Source organism: Otolemur garnettii, unplaced genomic scaffold (assembly GCF_000181295.1).
Source record: "Otolemur garnettii isolate 467f Iridium unplaced genomic scaffold, OtoGar3 scaffold00006, whole genome shotgun sequence".
NCBI classification, from domain to species: Eukaryota; Metazoa; Chordata; class Mammalia; order Primates; family Galagidae; genus Otolemur; species Otolemur garnettii.
Window position 1 is genome coordinate 45,018,011 of NW_003852401.1, and position 20,086 is coordinate 45,038,096.

General features: G+C 49.0%; 1 protein-coding gene across 2 annotated transcripts in view; it reads left to right on the forward strand.

The window, feature by feature from the left end:
• Positions 1-4,297: 4,297 nt before the first annotated feature.
• The window catches only part of PTCH1 (patched 1), a 79,523-nt gene continuing 63,734 nt past the window's right edge, over positions 4,298-20,086 (forward strand). Inside the window, exons 1-2 of one of the 2 annotated variants that reach the window (XM_023508690.1) lie at positions 4,298-4,880; positions 14,725-14,917. In XM_023508690.1, the coding sequence (XP_023364458.1) occupies positions 4,878-4,880; positions 14,725-14,917 (196 nt within the window). In that variant the 5' untranslated portion in view covers positions 4,298-4,877. The remainder of the gene's footprint in view (positions 4,881-14,724; positions 14,918-20,086) is intronic. The other variant, XM_003783001.2, reaches the window with a different exon arrangement.

Here is a 20,086-nt window from a genome sequence, read left to right on the forward strand (position 1 = left end):
TAGACAGTTGTGTAGACAATACCTTTGTCAGACAGAGGCTGTTGTTCATATTTACTACGTTTAATGTCTTTTTTTTTTTTGTTTTTTGAGACACGGTCTTGTTCTGTCACCCAGGCTAGAGTGTAGTGGCATCCTTATAGCTCACTGCAGCCTTGATCTCCTGGACTCAAGCAAGCCTCCTGCCTCAGCCTCCTGAGTAGCTGGGACTACAGGTGCATGCCACCATGTCCAGCTAATTTTTCTATTTTCCTAATAGAGGCAGGGCCTCACTATGTTGCTCAGGCTACATATAATATCTTTATTTAGGCCTCTTAGATACAATTAGAACCTGCGAGATTTTTCCGACTTATATGATTGCAATGGGCCATTTCTCCTGGCACTGAAGCATCACCCTCACCACCAGCCACCCTGGCCACCCCTGCCTCCCACTGTTTATCGGGCCCCTCATCGTTTCATTTTCTTAGCACATTCTTCATTTACAAGGCTGCCCCTGTAGGTCTTCTACGTAAGGGAATCTCATCAATGGATCACTGGCAGTCAGTTGCACACCATATGTGTGTGTGTGCATCAGGTTTCAGGAACAGCATTTTGACCGAGTTTCATTTTTTTGAGGAGGGGGTTCCACAGGTGTCTCTGTTTCTTCTCATCCTGAAATTATCATCTCATCTTTTAAACAATACAAATGCCTGTGTGCCTTCCTCCTCCTCAGTGACAGGGTCACACAGAACCTCTGGTTTACAATATTCCAGGTTTCACTCCACGCCCTTTGTTTCCAAGCTGTTTGTTCTGGTTTTTCTTATTCATGCTACATCATTGCCTTTTCTGTTATCCAATCCTATTGTCCTTCTTTTTGTTGTTGGTGTTTAAACAACTCATTTGCCTGTTCCAACTCGATATATCTTACCGTTCTAACTTTATTATTCATTGGTTCTAATTTCATATTGTAACAACCAAGTACCTTTGAATATTACTTACCTCCCTAGTCCTCAAAGACCTAATTTTACAAGTTGATTTGGAATTGGGCTTATGAGAATCTTCCTGACACAGAACAGGCCAGAGTGGAGGGAAGAGGGTAGTCATTTTTGAATTGAAATCCCTACATCGAACCTGATCACTTTTATGAACGTGATCACTGGCAAGGTGTGGCCTATGTGATATGGCCACTGACCAGGTCCAAGAATGATATTCATTCTGAGATGGAGAGCTTCTTAAATGTGGGCAGATGTTTTTTTTGAACCCTCAATAATTCATTTGAAAGCCTTCCAGTTGCTAGAGGTTACCTTGGGGGATGGGAAGAATGTAAGTACTTAGGCAACCATTTTTACTGGTGGCCAGGGAAGAGGGGAGCTTAAGATGAATGTGTACATACATGTGCATGTGGAAATGTGTGTGGGGGGGTACAAGGATGATTCTGTATCTCAAGTAGTAACAATATTCAGAAAGGCAAACAGAGCAGAGAATGACCTTGCCTATCTACAAATTTGATCACACCCATGTGGTCTGTTTCAGGCCTGTTTCCAAAGCCCTATTTGTCCTCCCTTCCAATGCCCCCCCCAATCTCCATCTGATCCTGAAATCTCCAACTTTGGGATTAGTCCTTTGGGTATGACTCTACAAGTCTGAGTTAACTAGTGAAAAAAGGATTGTCCAGTAGCCTCCTCAGCTGTTAACACCTTGATGCCAAATGGCTTCTCAGACTGGGCAGACTAGAGCTGAGTGGTGGTGTCTGGTAGCCTTGTCTGCCATTAACACCTCCATGCCAAGTGGGTTATCAGACTGGGCAGCACTGGAGCTGTTTCTGCAGGAAGGGTAGAGGCAGGTGTGTGGTGAGAGAGAGCCCACGCTGGTGGGAGTCTCAGAGAAACACCAGAAGGTTACATGAGGGTGATGTGTCCTCAGAACACATATCACTGACCTGAAGATTTAATGCTTTTAGCATCTGAGAGTGAAGAGAAGAGAGGCACAGCACTGACATATTTGCAAACGTTGATTTTAAAGGAAGAAAAAGGACAAGTTGCTCTTTGGGAGAGAGCATTTCCAGTGGGTTCTCCTTAATCCTGAACTTGCAGGCTATAACACCCAAGGTTTTGTTCTCTCTGTCTCACTATGAATGGGCCTGCCTGACTCCAAGTATTCACACTCATACCAAATGCTTGTCTCCCAGTTGTAAAGCCTTGGACTGAAAGATGACTAATTTTAACACATTCAGTACTAATGGATAGTGTAGACCAACAAGTCCACACAAAAAAACTAGGTAGTTCTGTTAGCTCCTCATCTGTACTGTCAAAAGGGCTGATCTGCTGGGACCTCAGGTAGCTTCTGCCCCACTAACCGCCTAACCCCCTTCCAAGGCCCCATACTTAATTTTGTGTTTGCAATTTTGAGTTCCTAAAGAAGACCCCCCCATCCTCACTCCAAAAAGCTGAAAAAGCCTCAGAACCCATAAAACTGGTGTTTAGAGTATCAGACTTGCTCATGACTCAAAAAGGGCATGTAACCAAGGGTGTGCACATCAGGGTCTTCTATTTATTTATTTATTTAGACAGAGTCTCACTCTGTTGCCCCTGGTAGAGTGCCATATCGTCATAGCTCATAGCAACATCAAACTCTTGCCTCAGCCTCCCCAGTAGCTGGGACTACCGGCCCCACTACAACACTCAGCTATTTTTAGAAACAGGGTCTTGCTCTACCTCAGGCTGGTCTCCAACTTCTGAGCTCAGGCAATCCACCCACCTTGGCCTCCCAGAGTGCTAGGATTACAGGCATGAGCCATCGTGCCCAGCCTTGAGCGGGTGTTGGTGGTGGTGGTCTTCATTTTAACTGAGGAAAAACAAACTCCACAAGTTCTGCTGGAAATTTCCCACAAAACTAGCATACTTAGCACCTTTGTATTGCAGCCGAATCATCCTTTTTGTCAGCTGTTTCTCTTTTTTCTTATCCCTCTTTCTCCTGCATATTCTAGGTCCCTTTATTTGGAGATAGATTTGTGCCTACCTCTTCCTCACTCACTCATGGGCGACACCAAAAGAGAAGGAGAAGTGTTTCTAAGGGAAATAACTGATGTGCTGGTTTGGTTTGATTTGGTTTGGTTACAATGATTATGAATCTTGGGATTCATGCTCAGCTAAATACTCATTTGAGTCCATTTTTGAGTAAAGTCAGTTGGTTTGAAATGACTTTCTCGACCAGCCTCATTCGTCAGGCTGCCTAGCACTCTAATGCTTAATTACTTAATGTGTCTCAGACACAAACATTCTGGAAACTCAAATGACCCTTTTAAACAATGGCATATCATCTTTGTGGGAGGGAGAGAAACTGTAACTCCCAGGACTATTATTATTATTTAATAACACATGAGCCGTAGGACCGCCCCCCTGTCCCTCTTAACGCTGCCTAGAATGAATTTGAGAAAAGCTGGACTTTATTTGAAGACCAGCCAGTTCACTGTCCAGAGTTTCAGTACATTTTCTCACCCCTTTCCCCTTGTTCTTATGTCTGTAATTCATCTTAATTCATAATGTGGTGCATTTAAAGCAACACCTCTCAGCTGAGCACAAAACCCAGTCCACCAACCGGTGCGGGCAGATAAAATGCTGAACACTGCAGCAGGGTCTCTCCCGAGTAGGGCGGGTCCATTCAGAGAGAGAGAGAACCGTCCTCCGCAGGACCCACCGGCACCTCGGCTTAACCCAATCACCCAAATTTGCCTCCTACTGGAAGACAGCGTGGGTGGGAGAACTTGGGTGGCATACCCCAAAACCACAGTAATTGGAAGGGAAAGGAAGCAAATATCAATTAGAGATTCCTCGCCAGCTACCAATCTTGGTTTCCAAGGGACTCCACCTTGGCGTCTTAAGAAGTAGTTGCTTCCCAGAGCCCTCCGGCAGAAACGACACGAATCCACAGATCTAGTGGTAGTGAACATTTCCCCGGGAAGGCGCTCGTTATCTGCCTGACTTTCCCGGCTCTCTGCCTCCCCGGCGGCCTGTGGGCCTGTCAACTAGAAAGCTCCCAGCTTCCCAGCGCTTCCATGGGAATGCGGCAGGAAGGGGCTTAGAGAATGCAGGCCTTGAGAGGTGGTGTTCTCCGGCAGCTCTCCCGGGCACCCCCAGTTTCCCGGAGCGCTGGGGATTCTGAAATCAGCTTCCTAGCTCCCCCAGTACCTCCCCCCACCAGGGTTCTGGCAAGACAGCTAAATGTTAGCAAATAAAATGCGCGAGTAGGGGGTGGGGGAGCACAAAGTGGGGAGGGCGAGCGGGAGAGCCGGGACCCTCGGCCCAGCGGCCTCCCGCAGACAGGCCTGCGGGGGGTGGGTAGGGGGCGGCCGGGGCTCGCTGGAGCTCGCGGGGCCGGGCGCCTCCCAGGAAGGCGGGGAGGGGAGCGCCTGTTTACCCAGGAGGGTTGTGCTGATAGCACGTTCCTCGAGTTTACTTTGCTTTCCTTGAGTTTATTGTAAAGGGGTAAAGTTTTCGGATCCGTCACGTGACCCTGACAGGTCCTGCCTATGGCGCGGCAGACCACCCACGCCGAGGGCCATGGAACTGCTTAATAGAAACAGGCTTGTAATTGTGAGTCCGCGCTGCACTCTGCCGAAAGCCTCCGGCGGCCCAGCGCGCCGGGGTTTTTACACTTTCCGTTCCTTTTGTAAAGACGGAGGAGGAGAAGACGACGACGAAGACGAAGAAGAAAAAGACGACGACAGGGAAGACAAAGAGACTCACAGCGACAAGGCAAGGGGGAGACGAGGGAAGACGGGGAGAAGACTGAGGAGCGGACGAGGAAAGGGGGGCCAGGAAAAAAAAGGAATTGATGTGAAATCCAAGCCCAGCGTCCGCGCCATCGGCACCCGCGCTCCGGGCAGGGGTTGACGGCCGGCTATGGTGAGTGCAGCCGCCGCCGCCGCCACTTCGCCCTCGTCCTGGCGCGGCGAGCGCTCGGGCGGCGCGGGGACGCGGGGACGCGGGACGCCCCGCAACGCGAACGGAGGATCGAGCACCGAGTGCTGGGCGGGAGGGGGCGGGCCGGGGCAGTGGGGCCGGGTGGGCTGTGCCACCAGGCTGTGGGAGCGAGGGTCTCGCGTCTCCACGCTCGCTCGCCCGCCCGCACGCCCCCGAGGCCAGCCCCGCGGGGCGGGGAGGAGGGCTGGCTGCGGCGAGCCTCGACCGGGGAACGGCTCCGGGGGGAATTCTCACGGAGGGGGTCGCCTGGGATCCCATTTTCACGCTTGAAAGGGTCGCCACCTTGGCTTCCGCTCATCAGCCTGGCGGTGGCTACTGACTCGCAAGTGGAGGCAGAACTGGTGATGGAAGGGCTGCTGCGGAGAGTGACAGCGCCGGGGGGAGGTGGGGGGGAGGTCAGAGAGAGAGCGCGCGCACGGAAGCGAGTTCTCTCCGCTCGGCGGAGCTTTGCCGAGACCAGTTGGAGGGGTCGTGCGCACGCTATCAACCCACACCCTGGGCTTTCGGCTCCCGGCACGGACTCCTGGTTGGGTGAGACAACTAGGGCCGGGAGAGAAGCACCTTACCAAAACTTGGGGTTCCAACACACACCCTCCCATCTAGGGAAGATGGGGAAAAGGGCTATAGAGGCTCTTTGGGTTATGGAAGGGGCCACAGGTAGGAGAATTACGTGCTGACTCGCCCACGGATTCGGGCGCTCTGGTGCCTACCAGTCATTAAAGAGGTGGGCGGCTAGCCCAGGGAGGAGAGCCCTGAGTGAGGCTCTAGGGAAGCCTGGAGGTAGGCTGGACTGATCCAGACCCTCAGAGACCCTTCCCCAACACTGGGACCACAGGACCCCCAGAGACTGTAGCTCTGGGTGACATGTGCTATGTCTCTACATATTTAAGTTCATGTTTAAAATGACGCCTAGTATGTGCATTAGCAATAAATCCAAAGTTTTCTGATCTCAATTTCCATCACTTAAGAAGAGCCATATGGATTTGTTGTCTATGGAAAACACTCAGAGACCTCGTTTTTTTCAGATGTGAGAGAGAACATCTTCTCCCTCCCCCCCTTTTAGTCTTCCTTTCTCCCTGGGGAGGAGAAATGCTAAAGACCTATACGTAAATAATAAAAACCCATAAAGGGTGACTCTAAATGTTGGCTAATTGGACCACTGAGGTCTTGAAGGACTACTATAGTCCTTTTTCATCATTCTGTGCTCAAATTTTTTTAAAAAAATTTTTTTATTAGCTACTGTAGTTCAGCTTGCAGTTAACTCCCTCCACAAAGAAAGACAATGCTTTTTGGTGTCATTGTTACTGAAATTTATTATTTTGGGGTGATACTCAGGATAAATTGTTGCCTCAGGTGCATTGTGTACCAATGTTGTAAAACAAGGAGCTTTCAGTTGTGAGTTTGTGTGTTCCAAGTGTCACCCTGCTTCCTTCCATAGGGCTGTAAAATGTCTTTGAGTCCATGATCTTGTTAAATTAAAACGTTGAATGAAGGTGGACACCAATAGGCTCCATCACGTTAGTACGCCCATTTTCAATTTGGGGTATTAGCTTCATTTCAAACTCACTGTGAGAGGTGTATCTAATTTCTGGCTATAATCTAGTCATAATCTGACAAGCTATTTGAACAGGAGTTAGACCCATTTGGAATTATTTTGTGAAAAGAAAAAGGGTTGTTTTACAAATTGCCTTCAATTTTCTACAGATAGAAAAACTGATGAGGTAAATCCACATGGATTAAAATATCTGTCTTCCCTGTTTTTATCCTCATTGCTCTCTTTCTCTCTCTCTCTCTCACACACACACCTTTTATTTTCACCAGCCTCTGCCACAGTGTATAATGCCCTATTGAGACGTGTAGGCGTGATGTGTAAACCGGATTAGCAGTATGAAAGAAAGACACACAATAAGCTGGAATTGTTTTACTTCCCTTTCATTTCTCATGCCTATATCTCTAATAAATTTGTTGCTCCAGCAGTGGGTCAAAGGGATCATGTTGCTCAGCTTCTTTTTCATGCAAGACCCAATGGCAGAGATCATTGAAATGAATGGTGTGCTTTCTGCCAAACACAAAGCTTGATATAGATATATTACATGGGGATATAGAGGTGAGGTAAGAGAAGGATGGAAAAAAAATGTTCAAAGTCTGGGTCTTTTAAGAACACATCTTTATCCGGTAGAGTAAAGCAATGTGGATAAGAAGACATTAGAATCAATACAAGGGTCAATGCTGTTTTCTTTCAAGTTCATAGTAAGCTCTGAACATTCCCTTGGCAGTTGGTGACATTCTTAGCAAAAGAATACCAATAGCTTTTGGCAACGCATAAAGTCTAATTCCCCTTTCAAGCTAGCATTTAAACCTGGAATAGTCAATGTGGAGATTTCTGGGACCTTCTCAGAACACTCTGCTTCTGTTGTACTCCCCACCCCCAGCTCACTGTAAACTCAAAAAATGCCAGTGCTCCCGAGTTTGTGCTGTAGACCCCTCATTTACTCTTTTGTGGAGTTGAGAGCAGCTTCCCATTAAAGGAGATCAGGGGTAATTAGCAGCATTATTTTGACAAGTTGGCTAGAGCTGTTCCCTTTCCTCCAGCCTGGGGAGGGGGGAAAATAAGGGGAGGAAACAGAAGGTGGAAAGGAGAAGAGGAGGGGGAGTCAGGCCCAGTGGTGTTACATTTTGTGGCTGCTGAATCTTTCCCCCCTCCTCCCTGAAACCTTTTAGACTCATTTTCTACCATCACCTTTTAAATAAATACAAGAGCTGCCAAGGAGAAAATAATAAGGCATTCTTAGGGAGCCAAGAAAATGTGGTGGATGGTGGCATATTGGCTTCAGTTGAGTCAAGACCCAACTCTTATCCAAGGTACCTGCTTTGAACTGCTCAGGCCCTAGCTGATCACTCACATCCTACATCCTGGGCTCCCCATGCATAAATAGAATACTACATCAAATCTCCAGTTCCTCTCCCTATCCCACCTTCTCAACAAGAATATGATGAGTTAATGTAGTGTTTGAAATTCCTTGCATTTCTGGAAAAGTGTTAAACTCAGTAGACAAAATTGTAAATAGCCCCATGGTCAAATCACTGAAATGTATTAATCCCTTTATTCATTTATACTCTGCAAAAATTAGCCAGATCACATTGGACTTTAAAGTCTCATGGGTTTGATCCGAGAAACCAGTAAAAAGTTAAACCTCACTGTGGTTTTTCATAACTCCACCAAGTCTGGCTCTCACAATTGCTTACTGTTGGAACATCCCAACACAAAGGGCAGATGTTTTATTTCAGTGTCATCATTTGGATAATCTGATGTCGTTTTTGAAATGTGTGTGGTATGGCCATGGATATTTGAAGTATTGGAACACTGAAGGGAGGAGAGTTTACGGAATCTATTTTGAAAAGTACAGACTCCAATGAGAAGGCTTGGATCATGATGGGGAGACCAAAATGACAACTTATGCACTGAGATGAACTTTACTTGGAAAGGGGAAATGGAACACTCAGCTCTTGCTTCATAGAGGCTGGCAACTCCTGTTGGTTGATAAGCCCTCTCATTCTCATTTATTTGGTAGCTCTCATAAGGATAACCACTAGGCAGAAAGGGCATTAAAGGGACTGTCTTCCCTGCAGACACCTTAGCAGGCCTGGCTCCTCCAATCAGCCTCATTTCAGGTCTGTTGAATCCTTGTGGTTAGTTGAAGTTAACAAACCCGGTGTGGCGCAGCGGTCCCCTGCACAGGGCATGCATATTAAAGCCAACAATGCTTACAAATGTAAATAAGGGCAGATTGATTAGGAACAACATTATCGCTGGGAATGTCGCACTTGCATGCATCAGCAATGAGGCAAATTGGGGGCAGCCTCAGCCCTGACCACCCAAGTCGAGCAGGCTTTTACACTGGCTCCTCTTCCCTTTCTTAAAACGTTACAGAAACAAGGCCAATTAGATCCTCAAAGTAATTCATCTCTGTGTATGAAAAAAGCAGACCACAGGGGAAGCGGAGGGTGGGGAGATTAAGATAGCGCTTGTTAGAGCCGACGCTCAGACGCTCAGGATTTCGTCCTGGAACCAATGGGTAGAATTTACAGGCCGGTACCATTGTCTGAGATGCAGGAAAGTTAACCTATCAAACAGTGGGCGAAGGGGCTCAGGGCGCTGAAAACCTCAGGGATCAACGTTCAAAACGTTTAGGAATTAAGTCAAACTGAGGGAAATGAGCCCAAGTGGAAGAGGCTTTACCATTGAAATAATGCACAAGTTGGCAGTAGCCAGAACGAGAGGACATGCTGCTGGGCGGGGAGAGTAATACGGAACCATTACGTGTACATAGCCTATAATTTCTTTCTAGAATTGCATAGTCTATAACTACACCGAAATTCCTATAAAAGAATGGGGCGAAATATTTTGGCCTGTAAAGTTTGTAAAGAAATTTGAAAAGAAAACATAGCAACGCGTCTGTGGCTTGCTACAGACCTTACCTTACCTTGCCATCTAACAAGCCTCAAATATAAAAAGGTTGACAGGTAAAACTAGGGGTAAAGATTTCCACCCGAGAAATCTTTAAAAAAACAAATTCCAGAAGCAAGCACGAAATGGTTTTACTTGAAACGTCTGCAGAACTGTTCGGTAAGAAAAGCCAGAACAGTAAACTACATTTCCTGGTTTGTGTTATCTATCAAACATAATAAAGATCAGGGTTATACTCAAAGGTTAAATTGGCTATGTGTCGAACCCAGCCTTTGTGTGCTATTATTTTTTAATGCAGTGCTATTTTCATTGCACAGTGCTTGCGTTCCCTTCAGGATTTCAGCGGCTATTCCCTGAACCACTCACAAAATCACGTGCTCCTTAGGCGTTATGAGTTTTGAATTTCCGCGCTGGCCGAGTAGTCAGGTCCTCCTCCTGATCCCGTGAACACCCCCAACACTTCTACTCTGTCTCTCTTTCATTCTCCAGGACACCTTAACCTGCCCCAGGTACCGCACACGTTTTGCCATTTTAGGATTCAGGGAGGAGAGCCTCCCAAGTGAAAGCAGGAAGGAGAAAAGGTGGCTAGGCTGGGAAGGAGTAGAGAGATGAAGGAAGGGAAAGGGATGAAAGAGAAAGGCGAAGAGAGAGGGAAGGAAGTGGGGAGGGGGAAACAGCCTGAGAGGAAGGAAGGGGGCGGGGAAAGCTGGAGCACAGGCCCCCTGCGGGAGCCGCGTGGACCGCCCCGGTGGCCAGCTCTCCCAGCGGTAGACCCTCGCGGGCCGAGGCCGCCAATGCGGGGCTGCTGAATGGGAAGGGACTCGTGCGCGCAACCATTGGCCAGCCGCGGGCAGCCCGCGCGGGCATTGGGCAACGTAAGGGGGCTGGTCCGCCTTCAGGAATGTACTACGGCGCGTCCGGCACGTCCGTCCGCGCCGGCGGAGCGCGCGCCTCGCCCGGGCTCTTGGAAGACCGCGCGTAGATGCGAGGAGACTGCCCGGCGCTGGCGCAGCGCACCGACCTTCCTACCTGCTCTGCCTAGGCCGCGCCGGCGCGGGGAGTCCCGGAGTGGTCCGCGCGCACGGGCACACGCGCGCGCGCACGGGGCCGCCTTGCCTGAGGTCACGTGGCTGTGTGGGCTCCGCCTTTCCCCCCGTTCCTCCCCCTTTCCCTCCATCTGGGTTTCTTTCTTTCTTTTCCTTTCCTTTCTTTCTTCTTTTTTTTTCAATGAACACACACCGTGTGCATCTTAAAGCTACACTGCCCCATTTCACGGCTTCGGTCAGCTTCTGGCTACTGCTGGACACTCTGCAGTTCAACCCCGTTTTTAAAAAAGAAACAACTAAAATGAAGCGGAATCAAGGGTTTGTGGATCTGCTCTTACCAGAAGGAGGAACTTAGTAACTTGCAAACGTAAGAGAAACACACCCACTTTCCAAAAAAAATTTTTTTTAAATAAAAAGCGTAGTTGTGTAGACATGTCTGCCCCCAGGATCCATCCCAGGGGTCGCGTGTTTTGTTCCTCAACGGAAAGCGAATCCCCGGGATTTCTTGGTGACACTGGACGCTTCCTCGTCAAATCCTCGCTATCCACGCACAATTTGTTTAAACATCACAGCCTTTAATATCCCCTACGTCATGCTATTATTAAATAATGTAACAAATGCGTACCGGTTGTGAAAAAAAATTAAAACTATGTAAGGATGTGGTTAATAAAGGGGGGGGTAATGGACTCCAAATAATCAGGAAAACTTTCTCAAGGAAACAATTCAGCTTCTCTGGGTTGTTACAAGGATTCTGTTGTTTCTATTTTACTTATGTCACATTAAAGATTCAAATTGAAACGCCTGTGCCTCCTTGAGACTGCTTCGGTGTCTGGATTCCACGTTTATAGAACACTGACTTCTTCAAACCAGGACTGTGGTGTATGGGTTTGGGAGGGGTTAAGGGGGGAAATTTTTAAGAAAGAGTGGCTTTTCCCAACGTCCTTGCTTTCCTCTTTAACTTTCCATTTTGTTTATCTTAATGCGAGGCGTTGTTCCCTGCGAGAGCCTAAGTCTTTAGTTATAAAAGAAAAGAGAGGAGAAAAAAAAAATCTGGCACACACTGGCGCACTATCCACCACCCTGTCATTATTGGTGCAGGCCTGGGAATTCAAGCCGGACCTCCCAGTATTTGCTGCAGCTTGAGGCCAAGGTGCCTCTGAAAGGGTTTTCTTTGAGGAATTTAAGAAATTGTTTAAGCGCTTAAAAAAAATATTACATTTCTCCCCCACCCCGTGTCTATCGTGAGGCAAACGCTCGTGTGTCTGTATGTGTGCGCGCGCGCGTGTGTGCGCGCAAAGGGCATCTCACAAAAAGAAGACACAGTTGAAAAGAAAAATAAGAAAGAAAGGAGGGGGGAGCATTCCTAATGGAAGTATTGCATGAGAGAAGGTTGGCGCTCTCGGAGGCTCCCCCCGAAGCCCGAGATGCACACACTGGGGTTGCCTACCTGGGTGGTCTCTCTACTTTGGTGAGCTGTTGCTAAGCAGCTAATAATAGTCATGTTTGCTGAGTAATTTCTGCCCTCCGCGAGCCAATCGCGTAGCAGAAACCCAAGCCATCTGACAGCCCCGGGGGCGGGAGCTCCAGCCTTTTTCTCTTTCGCTCGCTCTCTCCCCCTCCACCCCCTCCCCTCCTCCTCCTCTTTCTCCAAATGGAGAGAGTTCTTTTTTTTCTTCTTCCATCTCATCTATTGAATCAAGGAGCTGCTGCGGCCGCTGCCCGCTGCACACACACAGAGCGGAGTCCCCAGGTCCCGGGAGCGAGAGAGGCGCGCTGCACGGGGGCAGAATGGTCCAGCGGGTTGGCAAGGAGCACAAGAAAGCAGAGTCCGGGACCGAGCAGCCACCGCGAGCCCAGCAGCTTAAGCAACAGCTCCGGGAGCCGCCACCGCCAGCAGCAGCGGGAGCAGCGGCAGCTGCCCCAGCCCGGCAGCGCTGAGACCCGCTGGGCACTTTCGGACCCCGCGGCGGCGGCGGCTTTGCGCTTGCACTTCGCGGCTGCTCGAGAGACCCGGGAGGCGCGGAGGGAGCCAGCGCGGCCCGCGGGAGCGGCGGGGTTTTGCTGGCCCTTTCCGCAGTGAAGGGGTCGCAGCTCGAGGCGGGGGGCGGGTAGGGGGAGTTGGGGACCGAGAGGAGCGCCGCCGAAGTGCCCGAAGGACAGGCTCGCTTGGCGCGCCGGCTCTCGCCCTCCTGCGAACTGGATGTGGGCAGCAGCGGCCGCAGAGACCTCGGGACCCCCGCGCAATGTGGCAATGGAAGGCGCAGGGTCTGACTCCCCGGCAGCAGCCGCGGCCGCAGCGGCGGCAGGTCTGTCAACTGGAGCCCACGCCCGAGCAGCCTGCGGCCAGCAGCGTCCTCGCAAGCCGAGCGCCCAGGCGCTCCGGGAGCCCGCAGCGGCGGCAGCAGCGCGCCGGGCAGCTCGGGAAGCCCCCGTCCCCGCGGCGGCGGCGACGGCGGCGGCAACATGGCCTCGGCTGGTAACGCCGCTGAGCCCCAAGTCCGCGGCAGTGGCTGCAGCGGTGCCCGGGACCGGCCGGCTGGCGGTGGGAGGCGCAGACGGACCGCGGGGCTATGCCGCGCCCCCGCGCCGGACCGGGACTATCTGCACCGGCCCAGCTACTGCGACGCCGCCTTCGCTCTGGAGCAGATTTCCAAGGTGCATTTCAGATTGTCTTCTCCTCCCACTCACACGCTCTCTTCCCTCCTCTTCCTCTTTGGGATCTCCCCTGCCACACACACGCACGCACGCACCCTCCAGGAAAAGAAGCAGACAAGTGGGGATAGAAAAATTCAAACCCTCCCTCTGGTCCTGGGAGAAAAGGGCTGTCTGAGGTCCGCAGGGGGTGGAGGGGTGTGTGTGTGTGTGTGTGTGTGTGTACACACGCCCTCCCCGGCGTGCCTTTTCCGGAGCGCTGGAAAGCGGTCCACAGTAGACCACCTCGAGGGAGACCGCGGCAGTACCCTGCCCCGTGTCCCCAGCCCGGGAACTCCCTCCTCTCGCGCCCCTACCCCTATTTGCAGCCCAAGCCTCTGTAATGCTGCCACATTTTTTAACATCTTGGAGGGGGAGGCGGAGTGGAGAGAGGCGGAGAGAGGAAGGGGGGAGGGAGCCGAAATAAAGGTGGTTTCCTTTTTTGGCAGCCGGTTTTGCTTTTGTTGAGCGTGAAATCTCTGCTCCCTTAAAAATTATCCTCAGGAAAAGAGATCCCGCGTCTTCTTTTTCAGTTTTTGAACTGCCTCTCCTCAGAGCCAGGGACGGGTGGAAAAGTTGTAAACAAATTGCCACCTTAAATTCGCGGTGCAGGTCTGCAGAGCGGCCGGGTTCATTGTGTTTACGAGGCTTGCTGCAATGTGTGGAATCTAGGGAAGGCGAGCACCCAGACGGGGGCCCGCCGGGGCCGCGGCCAGCGCCCGGGAAACGCCGCCGCCGGGAGCTGCCTGCGCCCAGCCAGGACCCCCGCCTGCGCCTGCCCGGGCGATTCCCCTGGGCACTCGGCTGTTTTTTACGTTTAACTAGAAGGGAAGGGAGAGGAGGGAAAGATCCATGTGGCTGCCCTCTTCCGATCACAAATATTGTCGTAAGTTGCAGATGGCTGCCCCACTTCCTAATTCAGCTCACACAGCATCTCCCAACGCTATGGAAATCCGTCGGGAGTGAGCTCCGGTGGCCGCTCTCACCACGTGGATCCCTACTTAACTACCACTTTAGGCTGGGGTACCTGCAATACATTGTTTCCAAAGCGCGCTTCCCCCCAACTCTGGTCCCAGCCGGGGCACCCAGAGAGAGGTGATGCATAGAGCATGTTTTACAGGAAAGGGAGACGTGGTTTGCTGGTTGTTAAAATGTTCAGCTTATGCCGCCCCTCCTTTCTCAGGTCTGGGGTGATACTGCTTGTGTGGAGCTGTTTCTCTCCTTTTTGCTTTTGCTTCCATTCTCCCATATTGCAGCCCATCCCCCAGCGCCCCAAGTCACACTCAGGGATACTGCTTAGGCCGTGCGTGGGGCCGCCCTGCTGCTCCCGAGGTGCAGCTCCCACGCTGCAGTCTGACTTTGATTTACGATCAAGCCCCCCCACGCCGATCGCGTTCCCTCGAGCCCGCCCGGGTTCCAGTCTCGAACACGAGTCCCTGCTCCGTGGCCATCCGTACCCCCAAGGCTGTCAGGGGATCACCAAGCGGGTGCGCGCGAGCGGGCGTGGGCGCGCGGGCCGCGACTCCCTGGCGCTCACTCCTCCCTTCTGCTTCGTCCCCAGGGGAAGGCTACTGGCCGGAAAGCGCCGCTGTGGCTGAGAGCGAAGTTTCAGAGACTCTTATTTAAACTGGGTTGTTACATTCAAAAAAACTGCGGCAAGTTCTTGGTTGTTGGCCTCCTCATATTTGGGGCCTTCGCTGTGGGATTAAAGGCAGCTAATCTCGAGACCAACGTGGAGGAGCTGTGGGTGGAAGGTAAGAGACCAGCGTCCGCCGCTGCGCCCGCGCATCCCCCACCCGGAGCCCCCTTCTCTTCCTTCCGATTGATAAAGATATTTGCCAGCATACACCTAGAGCCTAGCAGTGGCCAGCGAAAACCCCCTGCCCGCACCAGGGGGAATTGTTTATTGTTTGGGCGCCTGGCTGGGAGCCAGGCCCGCCCGACAAAGGCCGCGCTGTAATCTACTCCGGGCGCTGCGCTTTGCTAGGTGTTGTGGGAGAGAGTGGCGAGGGCGGGCCGTCAGGGGCGCGGGGCCCCTCCGTGGGACGGACCACTCCGCGCGGCCGGGGGCCCCAAGGCTTGCTACCGCGGCTGCCGCTCGCTTTGGCTGCGCCGGGAGACGCGGCCAGGGAAGGTCTCTCCGGTTTAGGCTCCCGAGCTCGGCTTCCTTCCCTCCCCCACCCCCCACCCACTGCGTCCAAAGAGAAAGGAGTCGGGGGGAGGGAAAGGCCACCCCTCCGGCTGGAGAGAGTGTGCGCGCCCCCGGCGGCCGCGGCCGCCGAGCTGGGGAGGGCAGGGGGGCGGGCGCAGCGCGGGCCTGCGGAGGCGGCGGCGTGTGTGGTCCTGTTTTTGGACAGCTTTCAACTCTGGGGGAAGAAAACATTTGTCTCAAGGTACAAAAAAAGGGGGGGGGGTTGGGGGGAAGGAGTTGAAAAAAATAGTAAAGCACAGACTGGAACGCATGTTTGCAAAGTAGATTAATGTTTCCTCGCGGGTGGGGGCTTTTAAAATGGAATTATTCTGGGGGAAGCCTGCATTTTGCGGGCACGGAAAAGGAATGTGTTTTAAGAATACGGAGGGGCCACAGAAACTAAGGGGTTCTGCCGGTCTTTTATCCACGTTCCTCAATTTGGGGGTTCTTGAGGCCGTTCTTAAAAAGCAATTGTAAATTTAAAATAGATATTTTTCCCCACAAAACAGAAACATTTTACATTCTTTTGGCAATACAGGGTTTTTAAACTTTTTTTTTCTATCTAAAAATCTTTTTGGAAAATAACAAACCCTGCTATTTGGAGACATTTTAACCCCTAAACACTGCTTTAGGCATCTCTTACTTTAGAAAGGGGTGGGAAGGGAGGGTTGAGGTAATTACGTAGGTAATTCAAAACAAAATATCTGGAGCCTTCCTAATGAAAACTACCTAAGACAATTTGGAAGTTGAAGAGTCATAAGTATAATTGTTTCAATGATCCCTTTTCCGGATGCTCTTAGAGACTAACCTTGGACAATATTTTGTTAATCTTGCCTTGTTTACGAAGTTTCAGCTTGCTGTGTTTTGCAAGCCTATGGTGGAGTACTTAGTTGAAAAGTGACAATTAAAGTAATAGTCCAAATAATTAAGACAAGAAAACATTCCTGCCTTAAGTAGCTTGGTAATTAATACAAAAGTGTTCTTTGGATCGAATCCATAGGGTAATTTACCTCACTTCAGTGCTTCAATGTCATTGGTAGATAAAAGAAGCGTTTTATGAGCACCTATAATGCCCTTAGCAACAAGTTTCCTGAACACCTATGATGTTAGGCACTGTGAGGGACTCCGAAGTGTGTTGGACACTGCACAAATGCTAAAATGTGCTAAAACTGCTAGAATTCAGTGCATTTGGATTAAGTTTGTGTTCACAGTTGAAATGGGTTGTGAAAGTTAAAAAAAAAAAAACGCTATGGAAGTGGTGAGGTAGCCTGAGAGTGGGGGACATCTAGAGAGACAGAGGAAGGAGGGTATTTTAGGCAGGGGCCCACAACACACCAGCTGGGATGGGAAAGGGAAGAGATAAGTGATGGCCTCAGCTGAGTGGAGGGGCACTGACTGGCCCCAGTAGTTTGGAAACCGTGCGATTGGCTAGATTAGGACAGTGCAAGGGATGGCCATAGGGCAGTCCCTGTTTGTCCATATGTTCACTTTCCATTACTTGAAAGTCCAGGCCATATTTGTTGCCAGCCCATGAGGATGACTAAAGGTGACTTGGTGTAGTTTTGAGCAAGAATTTTGAGTAGAACTCCCACAGGCTTATTTGTTTGCTTAACATTGCATATTTCTAGAAATATGTTTCTGCCTCTTACAACTCATTTCATTTTCTGGAAAATTGAAAAACATCCTTCCTATCAGTCTTCTTATATGGAGTTCAATGGTATAATGAGGAAGGAGTTAGGGAATGGAGTTTTATTTGCCCCTAATGGACAGGATGAGGACACACCTGAGACCTGACACTTAAACTCTCTACTTTTGGCCTCTGACCACGTTCCTCATTTCTGCTTTGGCAGTTTCAGCATGGCTCACTGGTTCTTGGGCCAAATATTATTTACTCAGTACTATTACTATTACTTGTTGAGCAATTGACGTGTGTCAGGCATTTATTATATATTACCACGTGCCTTATAATTCAATCAAGTAGCTAGCTATTACTATCTTTATCTTATTTTTATAACATGATAGCTTGTATACTGTTTTCATATATAATTATTGTCTCATTTTACAAAAAAGAAATATGAGGTGTCTATGTGTCTCTCCTTGTCCACTTTGCCTACTGATGACTTAAGTTACCTTGTCTCCTGTTGCCTTATCTTTGTTCTGTCATTCAAGTGCTGGATTACATTCCTGTAGAAGCAATAGCAGTTTTATAATAGATATGAGTAAACCCAACCAGGGAGGCCACCATAGTGTTTTACAGTTCTAATTTTAATTGAAAGTAGAGGTAATTATGTAAAGATCTTGTTTATGATATAGTGAGCTTAGTATTCATGTTAGCAGTCAGTAGTGTGAGCATTTGCTTTCTGGAGCAAGAATTCCTGGCTGTCCTAGACTTTGGTAGAGGTCAATGAATTGAAATGAGTAACAGCTCCAAATTTAGATTCATTTTGTGCTTCAGTCTCATAGATAAATTCCTCATCACTACTAGCAAAGAAGTCATATTAGACGGTGCTTTTCTTAGTAGAGCCTGCAAAAGTTCTGCACGTGAACTTTTTTACATGAACAGGGCATGAACTGAATGTTTGCTACACAAATAAACCAAATGGATAGAGGTTGCATATTTCCCTAGTTGAGGAAAAGAAAGTGTGAGACTTGAAGGGGAGAGGAGGATACTAAGGGGTAATTTGAGGAAAATGCTTTTTCTCCTCTGATTTAAGGAATGACACACACACACACACACACACACATCACTTGCCTTTGTGTGCGTGTATGCATATAGACTTAATCTGTGTATCCTCTTATCTGCCAAAATAATGTTAATGTTATCTTTTTCATATAGCCAGCAAATTAAAGGGATCCACTTGATAAGCTGTATCTTTAATGTGACTTTAATGCTTTGTTTTACATTTGAGGAAATGTTGGCTTTATAAAGATAATTTGAATATGTATTAGCCACCATGTGCAGACCAATATATGCTAGATAAGAAAGATTCTTTAATATATATGTGTATATATATGGCAGTAGTGATAAGAATTCTTTCATTGTGCTGTTAAAATGCTCGTACAACAATTGCCTTTTAAGAAACTGTCGATTGTATATTCGATGCCAGCTTATGTTTTCAGGTTATACTATTTGAAAGTTAAAAATGTCAAATCTAGTTAATTTGTGAGCCAAGTAATGAGGTTTGATAAAGAATATGTGTAATGATGTAATGAACGTCTCTTACACAAACGCATGATGGTGATGGCAAGGTAGGGGAGGAGAGACTGTCATTTAAAAATAAAAACATTCATTTAGCACGTGTTCTTAAGTGCCGACTCTGCACCACTTTTTGGAGCTCCAAAGAGATGCTGGTGACAAGCCACAGTCCCTGCCTTCAAGGGATCTCCATCCAGCAGGCACACAGACTGCTGCACCCAGGGCTACAGTGCCAGGATGGGAAGAACATCAGAGACACCTTCCAGGATGGCCCTGAGGGAGGAGGCCTGACCCAGGCTGAGGAGCTGGAGGGGTGGGGGAGGGGAAAGATTCCAGGCGGAAGGAACAGCATGGGCAAAGGCTCACAGAACAAGAGTGTGGCCTCCTGGAGGGCATCCTGGTCTTTGAGGTTAAGGTGGGAGCCTGGAAGTTTGGAAGGTCTGTAAGGGCCAAGTCATGAAAGTCTCCTGCCTGGGTGGCTGGGAGGCTGCCAGCTCTTCCTGTTAGCCATTCTTTGCTTGTCTCATAATTTGGCCTCTGGTGGTCCTCCCTGGAACTATAAGCACTTTTCCCCTGGATCTCTCTTTTCTGGGAGTAAAAAGGAACTGATTTATTTTTTAATTTCGCCTATTTCTCTGCTGGCATTTCCTTTTTGTTTGGCAGTTATATCCTCCCATCTCACTATTTTTTCTCCTTCCTATCAACCCCCCACTCCAGCCCTCTCTCGGACACAAGTTTGTTGTCAACAGTGACAGAATGTTCATTTGTCTCTTTGAGCTTTTTGTTTTTTCTAAAAGCTTGCCTAGCCTCTGGCCTCCTTTTCTGCAAAGGGTAACAGCCTTGAAATGAATCCATATTGCCTTGGTGTTTGGTTGTTAACGTTGCTACAGGACAGCATCTCAGGAGGAGGATGCTAGTTGTGGCTTTGATTTTCTTTTTTTTTCCTAAGAAACATGGAAGAATTTTTTTTAATGCGTACTTGATGTGTATAAGTGCTTTCAATTGCTAGCATTGTGCCTTCAGTGTTCTTGAATTGAACTCAGGCAACTTAGTTATAGGAGAAAATTGAGTTTTATCACCACTTCAGTTTGGAGCGAGTTCTTGTATGGAACCTTGGTACTATTGACATGTTGGGCTGGTTAATCCTATTTTAGGGGCCTGTCTTGTGCATTGTAGGATTTTTTGCAGTATCCCTGGCCCCTACCCGCTAGATGCTAGTAGCACCTTTCCAGCTGTGATGTTACCAGTTATTGCTAAATGTCACTGGAGTGAAGGAGGACAAAGTCAGTTTAGATGACAAAGAGATTCCAGTTGGGAGACCCAGGCTGCCCATATGGGAGACTTTTATTACACAGTGGACTTGTGGTTGCAAATGCAGTGCCATAGATGCAAAAGAGTTTCAGTCTTCTTTTTTATTTCGTTTTAGTCTTCTTTGAGATAACTCTTCCTGATAACTCTTCCCCTCCTATCTTTGGTTACCAGCCCATGTAACTAATTCTCTTGCAGGCTAATAATTTAAAATTTTTATTTTTTTTT